The sequence below is a fragment of the Patiria miniata genome, unplaced genomic scaffold (assembly GCF_015706575.1).
Source record: "Patiria miniata isolate m_02_andy unplaced genomic scaffold, ASM1570657v1 HiC_scaffold_3, whole genome shotgun sequence".
NCBI classification, from domain to species: Eukaryota; Metazoa; Echinodermata; class Asteroidea; order Valvatida; family Asterinidae; genus Patiria; species Patiria miniata.
The window spans coordinates 3,980,622-3,994,551 of record NW_024037069.1 but is presented as its reverse complement, the minus strand read 5'-3'; the positions used below and the strand labels follow the sequence as shown (position 1 = coordinate 3,994,551).

Here is a 13,930-nt window from a genome sequence, read left to right as displayed (position 1 = left end):
GAATGCTCTCAAAGTACTGGAGCGTTCAAGCAAATGCTGTTATTGACAAACTGAGAAAACTGAACAGATTGAACAAACGCATTGAACCTCACCGCAAACAACCCAACGCTATATCAACCCTTTCTCTTTTGCTTAATGAGCACGTATTCCATCTCCGTCTAAGGAAATGAGTTCACGTTGAATAAATCATATATTGCATGTCCATGCATGTCAACACTCTATTCCTGACAAAGAATTTTGACCACACGTACATGTTATGGCAAGCTAGTGAGCCACTTGTCTTCAAACTCCTTACTGCTAGCAAATGTATCAACCCAACCGGCTTGTAATAATGCATGCTATCCCTCACTCGTTGGAGAACAAACACGTCCTTGATTAACATTGAACAAGTTGGTGACATTTATAGGCCCAAAATTTTGTTTCAATCATCGTGGCTGCCGCCGTGTGTGGAGAGGGGGCTTGCTTGCTTGTTTCTCCTTAGCAGGACGGATGAACGGACGAGTGGGGCACTAAGCTAGGCGGGAGGGACAATGGCAGCTGGATGCGGGATGAGGAGTCAGGAGGTCTTGGCACACATGTTCTTCATGAGGGTTGAGACAAGTGTTTTCCAGTTGTGCCGGGTGGGATTCCGGATTTATTCTGACCTGAATAACCCCAAACCTGCATAGTCTGAATAAAGACGTGCAGGCGGTCGGGAAAATACAAATACATTCAATTAATTCTTGGTTCGCAATGAATAGACACTGAAAACTAAATGTGCTACCTGTAAGTGCATGCAGAGTCATTCCAATTTCCTAATTATTCCTTAGTATCTCTTCAAAATAATACACGTAGGGCCTCTCTTCCTACGTCGAACCCGTGAGTACGCGGCAGGGACACAGCGTAGCGCACAGGCGATTTACATGCTCAAGAAAGTACATGCTGAAGAAAGTTAGTGGGCAAACAAATGTTAACAATACCATAGCATGCTCAAACGGCAAGATCACAAAAAGGGCAATGTTCATGCTAATTCCATAAAAAACGACATTGATTCACATTTCCAATACACAATGCTGCATTACTTTATTTCCCTACAAACATATCGCTCTTTTCTGGTCTCAAAATCTCTGCAAATAGTAAACCAAAGTTACATCCAATATAACCTAGCGGATCAATATAATAATGCGGATATCCTTACTATAATAATCTATTCTTTTAAAGTGTGAACATTCGGATGCAATTGACTATAGAAAAATAGACTTTTTTACCTGAATAAAGACGTGCAGGCGGTGAGGGTTAAAGGTCACCGCTGCCAGCTGTCATGGTCACGCTTAGGCGTCGGTATGAGAAAATAAGTAACATTAACTGTACTTTCTTCAAACAAAAGTGCGCGGATAATATTAGAACATGAAAAGGCAACATGAAATAATTAATAACATTCAAATTATGAATTGTTTAGGGAAGACAACCTCTTCACGTGGTTCATCTGACTGTCAATCCATGCAAGATTTCGGTTAATAGGATTATATTGATCTGATTTGGTATTTCTGGCTGTGGTTTATTTGAAAATATTTCTTTTTTTTCACAGGAATAGAGTCCGTTGGCCGACAGTTTTCGCCCGACTTATATTGACAGACATTGTTATTAATTAAACCTGATTGCAAACATCCAAACTTTGTATCTTTCAATTTCGATTCATTTCCAGCGTGCAATTCAGATGGAAAGTTCGTTTTAGGCCCAAAAAAAAGGACTCCGGTTTCTGGTATGGAGCTTGCCCAAAAAGTGGTGCGGCGACTCGGCTTTTTTTTTAACTGTTTTTTTTTTGCTTCAAATGTCGACTGATGACTGCAAATGGTGTCCGACTAAACTTAGTGCAAATATATAGGGTCCAGAGAGGCTTCATAAAGCTTATTCTTAATCATAACCCCATCTAAAATACGTTAAAATTGTGCAGCAGCAGGATTCCAGTCAAACCAGTGAGTTTGGCGGTTTGAGACATCATCTTTCATTGAAAAAAAAAATCATTTTGCCGACGCCCATGGCTACGGCGACACGTGCGCATACCAGAAACCAGAGACTTTTTTTGGCCTTATTGCAATAGGCCTACACGAACGAACTATTCATTCCTGAAGGGTCGAAAAACCTTTAGGGAGAAAACACGTGAAAATTCCAGTGTTGTAGTCGAGTCACTTACGTCAAGCCTCGAGTCCGAGTCCGAGTCCGAGTTCGAGTCACGATTTACCTGTTCTCAGTTGTTCACCAAACTATTGAATATAGCGTGCGTCAGATGTGCGCCGTAAGCAGACACACTTTGGTACCATACCGAGCGTCACTTTTTGGCATGACACCGGGCCCTGGTGCCGGTCGTTCAGGCGCTAGACGTGCGTGCGCAGCTCCTGGATTCGATTTTCCGTGGCGCCTTGTTTTGTCTATGAAGTAAAAAATAATGCTGCGTTCGTCGCTCAAAATACGTAACGGGATCTTTTTTTTCTTTTAACAAAAATACGTGACTTGAGTCACGAGTCACCAAGCTCGAGTCCGAGTCATCATGGTCGAGTCTGAGATCGAGACCGAGTCCGAGTTATTTTCCAATGTGACTCGAGTCCAGTCCGGGTCACGAAAAATGTAACTCGAGTCCGACTCGAGTCCAAGTTCTGGACTCGAGCCTACAACACTGGAAATTCCCATCCGGCTCATTGTTACTATAACAACCAAGTCTGTTAACACCGTAATTATGACCGATTATGACGACTTTTCGCTTAGTTTCAATGAGCAAGGGTTTGGTGTTGCTGGCGTTTATTGTAAGTTTGTTTCTGACACACCAATGGTAATCTCTAGCTAGGGGTGTATTCAAGTTGTTCACTATCTCATCAATTAACGTTGATAACAAATCATGAAAATTACGCAAAAAAAATATTAATAATACCTTCAACAATAATGGTCTTGAACATTTTAGTTTTGTTTTTAATGACGAAAATGTGTGATAGTACTGTCTTGGAACATAGAATAGGATTAATACCCATAAACAAATGCCGAATCGTGCTTATCGTGAAAGAATAATGGAGTGGAAGAGTGATGTCGCCTAATTAAGAAACTCATCATAACAGGGTTACTTAACCCACAAATGTAGTCATTTGTTATTTTCTTTGGCATTTCTCCAAAATGTGGGTGTACATGTGCAGTTTAATACTTACTGGGGAAGATTAGTATCAAGATAATGTGAACCACATACACTACCAACCAGTTCTTTTCAAATTAATCAAGCCTCAACTATGTTCATTTATTGAGCACCAGAAAGCATGGAGACGGCACAGTGCTTTCACTTTCGAGTCAGCAAAGTGCACTTTTAACTGTGCAAAGCTCATTATCTTGAGGTTTACACGGCAGGAGCAGCACCAAGTAACCGAATATGTTGAGACAACAATTCAAATGTCTGTTTACTATCATCAGAAAGTAATATGACGCACTACACTATACACATTAACGTGGTCGTGAGAAAATGGCCGCTGCAGAGAACTAAGCATTAAGCCAACATATCAGTTTTTGTAGAAATGACTCCACTTTTTCATAAATGTGTATCCATTCTCAAAGCAGCAACTGCAATTGACATGACCTCCACATTATTCACTCGGTTCCTCCGACATCTCTTGATTATGAGTTGTCTAAGTTCTGAGCGAAAATGTTCGTACTTGAAGCAGTAAATGATCGGGTTGACGAACATGTTGCAAGCCAACACGCTGGTGAACGGATAGTACAACGGAGTGCTCCAATAAACAGTAAATCGTTGATAAATGTACAAGACTTCTATTGGTGTCCAACACACCACAAACATAACGCCTATCAGCATCGTCGTAACGAGGATGTTCTTCTTAGCTTTAGTCATGACAATCCGAGGACCGTTCGCTTGTTGATTTAACGTTTTCTTTCTTAGCATGATTAATATCCGGCTATATGTATAGATCAAAATGGTGATGGGGACGAAGTATCCAACAGCCAAGACAGCTGTGTGATATAAAGCCTTTACTCCGGAACTCATTTCTATTAGCTCACAATATCCCTGGCGAGCTTCAAAGGCGAAGACATAATGTGAGTTATACACGAGCCCTACACCCCAGGCAGATGCCACTGCAAACTTGAGCTTGGCTGCCGACCAAGTATTCCGATGCTTCACCGGGTGGCAAGTCGCCATAAACCGCTCCAGCGATATCACGACGAGGTTATAGGTCGATGTCACATTCACCCACCAAAGAGCAAAATCCGAGACTAGAAAACGACAAAGAATTTGATCACTAACGTTACCCTCCATAGAGGCTGTAAGGGTTCGAGTCTTGATAACGACGTGGTGAATGAAAAACAAGACTCCAGCAATAGTGTCAATAATGGACTGGTGCAGGATGAGACGATTTGTGAAGGAGCTGAAGACTCGTCGTCTGAGCAGCATAACGGTGATGACCAAGCCGTTACCAAGCACAGCCAGGCAGGCGATGATTGTGTTCACTGCATCCTGAAGGATACTGGGATATTGCGACAAATCCTCACTTGTGCTATTCAAGGCGCCGATATCTAGCAACATTCTTCTGTGATCGTTCATAGACATTTCGAACGCTTCAGGATCTCTGCACTTTCAAGTTTGCCAAGATCTCTGCATCAAATGCTCTGAAAGGAATGGAGCTTTCACACAACTGCTGTTATTGATAAACCGAGCTAGGACACTGAACATATTGAACAAACATTTTGATCCAGACCATTTTGAACAATCAAACAAAATTTCAACTCATATGCTATAATCTGCCTGCGTATGCGATCATGATTGGACTTTCTACTTTGCTTAAAGGAGCACTTACTTAATCCAAGTCTAAAGGAATGATTTCACTGCAACGGCGTAGCCAGGGTTCTCATCTAAGGGGCCATGTTGGGGGGGGGGGGGGGGGGGTGGCCTTGCGGTTACAACGGAGGGGCGCCCGACACTTTTATCCTTGCTGAAAGTTAGACAGGTAGAATCAAAAAGGGGGGGGGGGGCTGTAGCCCATCTTCCCAAGGGGGCGCTGTTTAAAACATATGTCATGGCTACATTGAACAATCACTACCGCTATTCGCTTTCTAAGGGACGTTACAATAAACAACCACTCCTGAAAACAAAAGAGTTTTGGTAGAAAAAAATACGCACAAAATCGAGAGAAAAATGGGGCTTTATGTTCTTCCAGCTTGTCATGGTTACTCATACGGTTGTGCTTTTCTCCGGATGCCACATTTTCAGTGAGGGGCAAGTGGGGAGGGAGGGGGAACCTTTATCCCCCCCCCCGTAGCTACGCCGCTTCTTCACTTAATACAAAACATACATTGCATTTCAATGCATTTACATTTATGATCTTCAAGACGAATTGAGAGAAACAAATATCATGACCACACGTACATGTTGTGGCAAGCTAGTGAGCCATTTGTTTCAAACTCATTATTGAAAAAAAACACTTGTATAAATGCAACCATTTTTGTTTATATGCAAGCACTCACTCGTTAAGGAAGATCGTCTATGGTTATGTATCCCTCAAAACTCTTCTGATCAATCATGTGACTGCCGTCGCGGTACAACTGGCTGATATTCATGTTTTGTTGATGTAAGTGTTTGGTTGATAGGCCTATAGTGATTTGATCGGATTATTTTGAAAAAAAGTATATTTTGTGTTGGAATGGAGTTCAGTGGTCGGCAGCTGTGGCCCAACTAATATTGACAGACAGTTGTTAATAATTAAACCCGACCGCAAAACCCACACTCTATATCTTTTACTTTCGATTCATTTTATCGGTGTGATTACAATAGAAAGTACTTCTCATTGCTATACGCGAATGCATAAATCATTCCTGACAAATACAATATCTGTAATTTTAATCAATTTTATCTGCTTAATAGGTAAAATTGATTACTTTCAAATTGCTCTTGCAAAGAACCTACGTCTGGTGCGAGGCTATAGCGATCCTGTTTGCGTAGATTCAAGTTTTGCACACCCTTTGAATAAGTAAATCTATTTATTTATACAATTACGTATGTTAACAAAAAAAAAGGTTAATCTTAAATAAGGGGGCGGAAGCTCTTGTGGGGCAACCTCGTCCCCAGGGTGTCGAGCAGTACGCGCCCACCACTACCTGCTCTCTCACCCTGGTATTGGATCATTTGCATGTGCAAGATTTTTGCACACGTATGCAAATGAGGAACAGTCTGGTGCCTGGATATGCGTTACATATTAGCGTTTGCTTTTGTATGCGGTGCCTGGGGTAAAAACAGAGTCAATTCGTAGCAGCGCGAGCACGGCGTGAGTTACGAAAACACGATTTTTGAAATCAAACTGTTACGATCTTATCAAGACAACATGCAGTATCATATTTCATATTAATATGAGCAAATTGGAAAGGAAATTAGTATTTTCGAGAAGGTGTGGACGAATGATCGCGAAAACACGTATTGCACGTTGTGAATATATAGCACCAAGTACACGATAAAAATCCATTACTACCCAATGGCGGTATCCAATCAGGATACAGGAAGAAAGTTTCCTATCCAGGGTTTACTATTGGAAACGCAGTTGGAAATAAAGTAAGCACTGGGGACGAGGTTGCTTGTGAGGCACCCCCCTCCCTCGCCGGCACAGATTCACGCCTCTGCCAAGGGGTGGCACAAACACACACAAAAGTGTGTATTAGTTGACTGCAATCGGGAACCCCTTTTGTCCCTCTTTTGTTTGAACTACAACTTTTTTTTTTACGATGACCTCCCATATGTTTTTTGCACGAATCCCACTTGGGGACCGCTCGGGAATTGGGCACCCTGTTGTCCTCTGTTGCAATTTCAACGGCATATTGAGGCAATATCAACATTTTATTTTAATCTGCTTAGATGTATGTACATTACAAACAGGGGAAAGTGGAGTATAGCGGAGTGTTTAATGCGTTGACATTTTGATCAATACCAAGCTATTTTATTGGACCATCACAAAACATCACCGTTTATTGATTAGAAATGGAAATCCTCATTGTAACTAAATGGCGACACAAAGATATTTCGAATCTAAGTGGTTGATTTCTGACCACCGTAGCCTAAATACGCCTGGTGGATCGGCGTTTGACTGGCCAGCATCGATAGTACGGGTATAAGGGAGCTTTTTGAAAGGTTTAAAAAAGCCGCCCTGGTTAGTACTCAATTGCAGACAAAAAGGTGAGCCACATCTTATCTTAAAGAGGGTTATGAATCATAAGAAGGTCCCGTGTCAGCTATCAGCCTTTGTACTGAATAAAAATGTAATTAATTGCTAACATCCAACAATGTCAAACATGTTGCCACTGCAAGTGTGATTCCTAGCGGTAAAGCTGCATGTGTCACGAAGTGCATTGATAAACTCTGCCTAAATCGTTCAGTTCACTCAAAACGGAAATCTAGCTGAAAAGATTGCTGCCATAAAAAACACAATTAAAATAAAAGGGTCGTGAAAGGGGCAACGTCTTTAATCAGAGTGCGAGAATTTTTTGTCGGAAACACCACAAATGACGACTGGACACTAAATTCATCAAGTCCTCTATCGGATGCAATCGAGACAATTATCAACCTGGCTTGCTAGGTTTATTAACGCCATGGTCATCACCGCTATGCTGCTCAGACGACGAGTGTCCAGCTCCTTCACTTATTGTTTAAACCTACATCAGTCTATCATTGACTCTACTGCTGGAGCTATATATGTTCTTCTTGTACCTGATTAAATTGTTATCTTGTTCTGGACACTCACCATGACGTAGCCAGGGTTCCTACCATAGAGGGGCGAGTGTAGGGAGGCATGATGTTAAGTGTGTTACCCGATTCCTGTTAAGCCCGTTATAAACGACACCCGCTAGTATCGCACGCTGTACATTGAATCGTCTGAACTCATCTGAAGTAATGGCTGGTGCAAAACTCCTCGTCCAAAAATGAGAGTTATATTCACGCTTGGAAATACATATACCCAGTGACGTACCTGGGGAGGGGGGGGGGGCAGGGGCACCTTAACTCTCCCCGATGGAATTTTTTGACAAATATGTTTTTTTCTGTCAGTAATTATTTCAATAAATGGTTAGAGATTTCTGATATCAATCTTAAATCCCAAAAAAGAAAACCCGCTCAAAAACCACCACAATGCGCCGTGAAAATGGACATATAATATTTGCAGTATGCATAATAATGATGAGTTTTGAAAAGCGCCCCAATTTGGAAGATGGATACCAGACCCACCTCCCCCCCCCTTTTTTTGTTGATTTTACTGAGGAGGCAAGGTGTCCGGAGAACAAAACATGTCTACATTTCGTTGTGGATGTGCGGTTGCCCCCTCCCCCGACATCCAAAGCTGGATACGATACTGCATATGCCCGTGCCTCAATATCAGAAGTAAACAACGTCGTTAGAAGTAAATAGCCGGTTTGTCTTCCGTCTTTTCTCAGGAATTGTGCGACATTTTGTCAGTTTTCTTGCAACCAGACTTTTGAATAGGACAAGTAAACAGTTTTAAACATTAAACATTAGCAATTTAAGGATGATGCGCCCCTTTAAAATGTATTTGGAAGGGTTTGTTACACCCCTAGGTCCAAATGTGTTCAATTCGTTACCAGCCTTGCTGAGAGTTAATTTGCTAGATGCAGGGCGCAATTACAAAAAAAAAATAATAATAAAAATAACGATTGCGGTAAGGAATTTACCTTTGATTTAAATGCCTTGTCAAATGCCGGCTAATATGAAAACGTCTTATATTAACATTTAATGAGTTATCAGGCATATCTAGAATGTTAAAGAGAAGAAGGGAGCATGGTCTAATGATGAGTGAATTAAATAACATCGACGAAGATTGCCAAGGTGATAGCGGACGCATCTCCTAGGCAACTAAAAGAGACATCGTCATCTCAACAGTTATATTGGATGGATCAGGGTATTTTTAGCCCTTAAGCGAGCCTTGAACTCCACTCCGTTAGGCTTTGCACTCATTGGTTGTAGACGCGTGAAGAGAGTCGGTGTCACATGAAAATCCGACTCCTATGAAAATCGGACCCCTATTTCCCTAATAATTGGTTGATCCCTCGCACGTGACAGGTCACTCTCCCGAAACGATCGTAAAAATAGCATAGTATCGTACTCACGCGTGCGCAGTACTACCAAGTCCACATTTCATGGAGTCAGATATTCACGCTACACCGGACAGTGCTATCGTATAGGATTACCTTGTGCCGGCAGTGGATTGGCTAAATCCGTCCACATCTTAAACCAGACGCATGAATGGACTTCCAGTGCATAGATATGGAGTTTTAGCAATCTATTATTACCAACGTTACTAGTCATTTTTTTGCCACTACCTATATGTTATTCGTTATTACCTATATCAGTGTTGGAGGACTCGAGGCCGGCCTCGGCCTCGAGGCCGGCCTCGAGGCCGATTTTCATGGCCTTGGCCTCGGCCTTGGCCTCGGAGGTGCAATGCCTCGGCCTTGGCCTCGGCCTCGGAGCCTTCCGGCCTCGGCGAATCGGTCGAGGCCGGTTCGAGGCCGCCCATTTTGATGTGTTTTCTATTCTAATTAATTTAAATTTTTTAGCGTATCAAACCCTCGAGATTCTGCCGCAGTTGGTTCCGTGAAACGAACGCATATACAATGTACGCACAAATGAACTGGAAATGGTTGCATTGAACGTACTCACGTACGTAGCATCTTCGCCTAGCCTGCGCTTCAGCTTTCCACGTGCGTACAAGCGTTATAACTGTTACCGCGTGCTAGACTACATAAGTCTGGCACCAATCCCATCTGCGTACAATAACATGTGGTAGTAGACTAGTCTGGTTACAGTGTTGTACACAAATTTTCTCGTTTCGCCTCTGTACCCCGACCTTTAAAAATGATTTGCGGCAAGGTGCGGCAAGCTTAATCATTTCTTTTTATAGGCCACTGTTTCAGTACAAGTCTGAACTTTATGGGTACGATCGAGTGTACTAGTCCGTACCATTTTTTTTCATAAAGATATGATAAAAACAGTTACGATTTATCAAGTAGATTTTATTTTTACACGGTGATTTACATGAAAGTTCCGGCTCACACGGTAATGTTTGGCGCAAATGGTCGATATGGAAAGCGCGATTTCAGAATTCGTTTTTCCATCCAAATGAATATTAATGCAAAGTTCTGAATGAATGTTTTAATAATAGGAGTCAGTATTCCTCGTGGTACCAGAATACTTTTTTGTATTTTTAGAGTCATGTTGATACTTATTACATGTATAAGCACGGTTTGAAATTGACTAATGTTGCGTGGTTACAGATATACGGCCAAAACCTCTGGACTCCCTACCTCTTGCCATGATCTTAAAATTCTTCGAAGCCATTGGATTCAAATCGGATGATCCGAGAATTCATGGTCATTTTCATGAACTGAGTGGTATCATGCACGCATGTTCCGTGTTGCCGTGTTGTTTGGAGCGGGATCGATTGGCCATTGCCAGACTTTGTCTGGTACCGCGGTATTAACAGTGATAATGCGTGGACACTTATCCCGTTGTGTGGAGCGGGATTGGGACTATGCTTTGCCCGTGCATAACGGCGGGCCGTCTGGCATTGTCTGGTCGCATCGGCGCGCGCCTGGACAGTGCGAAGGTCGGGGGGGGGGGGTCATAACTTTTTGGTTATCATGAGTGGTAAAAACCTGATTCAATAATCAAGTTGTTGTTTATTTAATGGGGATTCCCATGATATTAAGCATTTTGATGCAAATTCCTGCGCCAGCATGCCTGAGCCATACTTCCCAAGTTCCCAGGGGGGTCGGGGGTGGGCAGGGCGTCGGCGTGGGCACGCCTTTGAATGACGCCCCCCTCCCCCCCCCCCCCCAATTGGTGTATAGGGGGGGGGGGGGCATAAAGATGCTGTAGCTTGGCTTGTTGGCTTGCTCAGAGGGTGTATATGCACTGTTTGCGTGTGTAGGACAGCGTGCATTGATCGAGCCGTGGTTATGGATGGTACCGTATGTGTGTTGTGATTGGTCACTGTATTGTCCAATGGGCGTGTGGGTGCAGTGGTGCGGAAGATTTTGCGAGGGTTTTGGATTCGTAGTGGAATGTTTGGCCAGTATACTACTGCAGTAGTGTGTTTGTTTTTAGTTTTAAAAGCCGTTTTGGGGCTATTTTTTTTGTCAAAAAATAGTTGAAACTGGTGTAGGCTTCTAAATATTTTTTATTCTCTTTCATTCGGTTGTTGTTTGAGTAAGAAACTATCTTCCTACCGTGTGCGGTATTGGAAAAACACGTTGTGTTTCGTTGTTTTGTTTACTTATTTTGTTAACACGAATGCATATTTATGTGGAGATGGTACTTTTTCTTTCCCAAATGTGGGTTGTTTATTTTGTTTGTACCATTCGATGTTGGGATTGATTTATGATTTTTGGGGAGGCTAAATTATTTTTGAACCCTTTGTGTTGGGGTTAGGTTTGTGGGTTTTTGTTTTGTTTTGTAATGTTTGGTGTAAAATGGGTATAGTTTATCCCTCTGCGGATAATTTGTATGTCCACTTAGTGTTTTATGCTTCTGTTAACATAACGTTTTGTTGTTATAACAAATAAAGATGATGTTAGTTTCCGTATGCGGAAATATGGTTGTTGGTTTTCCGAATTGGGGTGTATATGTGGTGTAACGGTGAGATATTGTGTCTCGTGTGTGGCAGACTGATTGTTACAAGTCTGTGGATGTACTGAAAGTACTGAGAAATAGAGATAGAAGCAACCTGAAGATACCACACTTGTTAATCAAGACGGTATTCTCGGGCAGTTGTTGATGGCCATCGAACCACAATACCCCGGGGTGGGGCAAGGAGCATTACATAGAAGTTTGGAAAAGGGATGGCACTATCCCATTCAGTGACACTTCTTCTCTGGTGACTTGTATGGCTTAATATGGATTTTAAGCATGACTTAGTCTTTGCCGATTGTATCTGATTGAAATGTAGAGTGGGCGGACTTAAGAGATTAAGTGACTACGATAGGTTGGGTAATCAAATGTGATTAAAGGTGCGAGCAGAGGATTATGTTCGCAAATTTTCTTGTTAGCAATAGCATGCTTTCTTGCCTTGCTGTTTGGGCACTCTTCAGTTGCAGATTGGTGATTCAAAAAAGATTCGAAGCTGACTCGCGGAAAAGTTGTGCTTGGGATTGGTTATATGTTCCAATCAGATTTCGTAGCATTCGAGTGTTTCGAGTACAGCCATATGATTTCAGTTGGTTCCGATTTGTTCCTCTAATCAGGAGAGCAATATGTTGCGGGTTTTGTCAGGTTCGGTCGGTTCTTCGAAAAAGCCGGAGTTTGTTGGGAGTGGGTTTAGCTCTTGATTTTGCTGTCGTAGTTTCTCCCGGATGTTTTGGCGGCTTTTCTGAAGGCAATGAATTGGGATTTCGGAAATGTTTCCGTAGAGTAGTTTATTACCTTGGATTATGTTCCAGTGCTTGTTTATGGCTCAATTTATGTCAAGGTGTGTTATGGCTGGGTTGTATGTAGTGGTGTAGACAGGTGGAGTCTATTTTGATTTTTCCTTCATCCTACAATTTAATGTGTTAAACTTGTGTGCAAGTTTAAATTGAGTGGCTTCCGGGGTTTTTCTAGCGTTTCTCTAGAAGTTGATTTCGGATGCCAATTGGAGGGTGGTTTGAAAGAATGGTTTTAGGGCGTTTGTTACGCATTAGTGATGTACATTTTAGTCTTCGGTTGAAGATACATTATTGATGTTGCTTACGAGTGATTTGCGGCTTGGTTTAGCAGAAGCAGGTACATGTATGACATTGAGACCTTGTCCAAAAAGTAATTATTTCGGGGAGATAGTTTTGCTTTTGATAGGTATGTTATGAAGGCTTCATAATGTTCTGCTCATGAGCGCAAATGATTGGATTTGGCTCAATTGGTTTTAGATTTTCATTCACCAGATAAGCGGTTTGGTTTTGGTTGTTTCGTGATCTCTTAGTTTCTTTGTTGAATGTTTCATCTTGCAATGATTTCCTGTGAAAGTTTTTGTTTGAATATAACGGATAAGGTATAGATTGAGTTATATTTCAGGTATTATAACGATGTTATAATGGATGGAGGATGGCAGGATATCTCTTTTGAGAAGATGGGGTGGTCTTGAGAAAGACCGTTTGGTTTGGAGATCAATGAAGATGCTGTAGCTTGGCTTGTTGGCTTGCTCTGAGGGTGTATATGCACTGTTTGCGTGCGTAGAGCCGTGCATTGAGCCGTGGTTGTTGATGGTACCGTATGTGTGTTGTAATTGGTCAGCTAGCGTATTGTCCAATGGGCGTGTGGGTGCAGTGGTGCGGAAAGCCTTGCGAAGGTTTTGAATTCGTAGTGGAATTTTTGGCCAGTAGTGTCTTTGTTTTTAGTTTTAAAAGCCGTTTTTTGGTTATTTTCTTTGCCACAATATAGGTGAAACTTGTGTTTTTGTTGTTGGTTTTTTTAGATGTTTGCAAATGTTGTATCTTGCCTTTAAACCAGATGCATAAATGGACTTCCAGTGCATAGAAATGGAGTTTTGGCGATCTAGCACCACCGTCACTGGTCATTATTTTGTTTGCCACTACCTATATGTTATTCGTTATTACCTATATGTTTTAATCATCCACGGGATGATAATTTATCATCAAAAGGATTGTTGTTTATTTTCTGAAATATATTGGAGATTTGTGAGTCACTTGATCACAAACCGTTGACTTTTGCTACCAATAAATCTGGCCTTGTTTATAACGGGGTGAATACGTTTCCTTATAACTTCTGAAAGTGAAATCTCTAATATCAACCACGTTAAATGTGGTTGATATCAACAAATTGTGTTATCGAAACAGATAGGCCTACATTTAGCTGGTGAGGCTATGTGTCAGTGTCTTCTGTGCAGTGATAGTATGCATTAAAACTGGCTGGAAATTCAGT

At 41.8% G+C, this 13,930-nt stretch overlaps 1 protein-coding gene across 1 annotated transcript; it reads right to left on the bottom strand.

Moving 5' to 3' along the window:
* Positions 1–3,544: 3,544 nt before the first annotated feature.
* Positions 3,545–4,576, bottom strand: LOC119738232 (galanin receptor type 1-like). The gene has a single exon (XM_038213022.1). The coding sequence runs from the start codon at positions 4,574–4,576 to the stop codon at positions 3,545–3,547; it is 1,032 nt and encodes a 343-aa protein (XP_038068950.1).
* Positions 4,577–13,930: the final 9,354 nt, after the last annotated feature.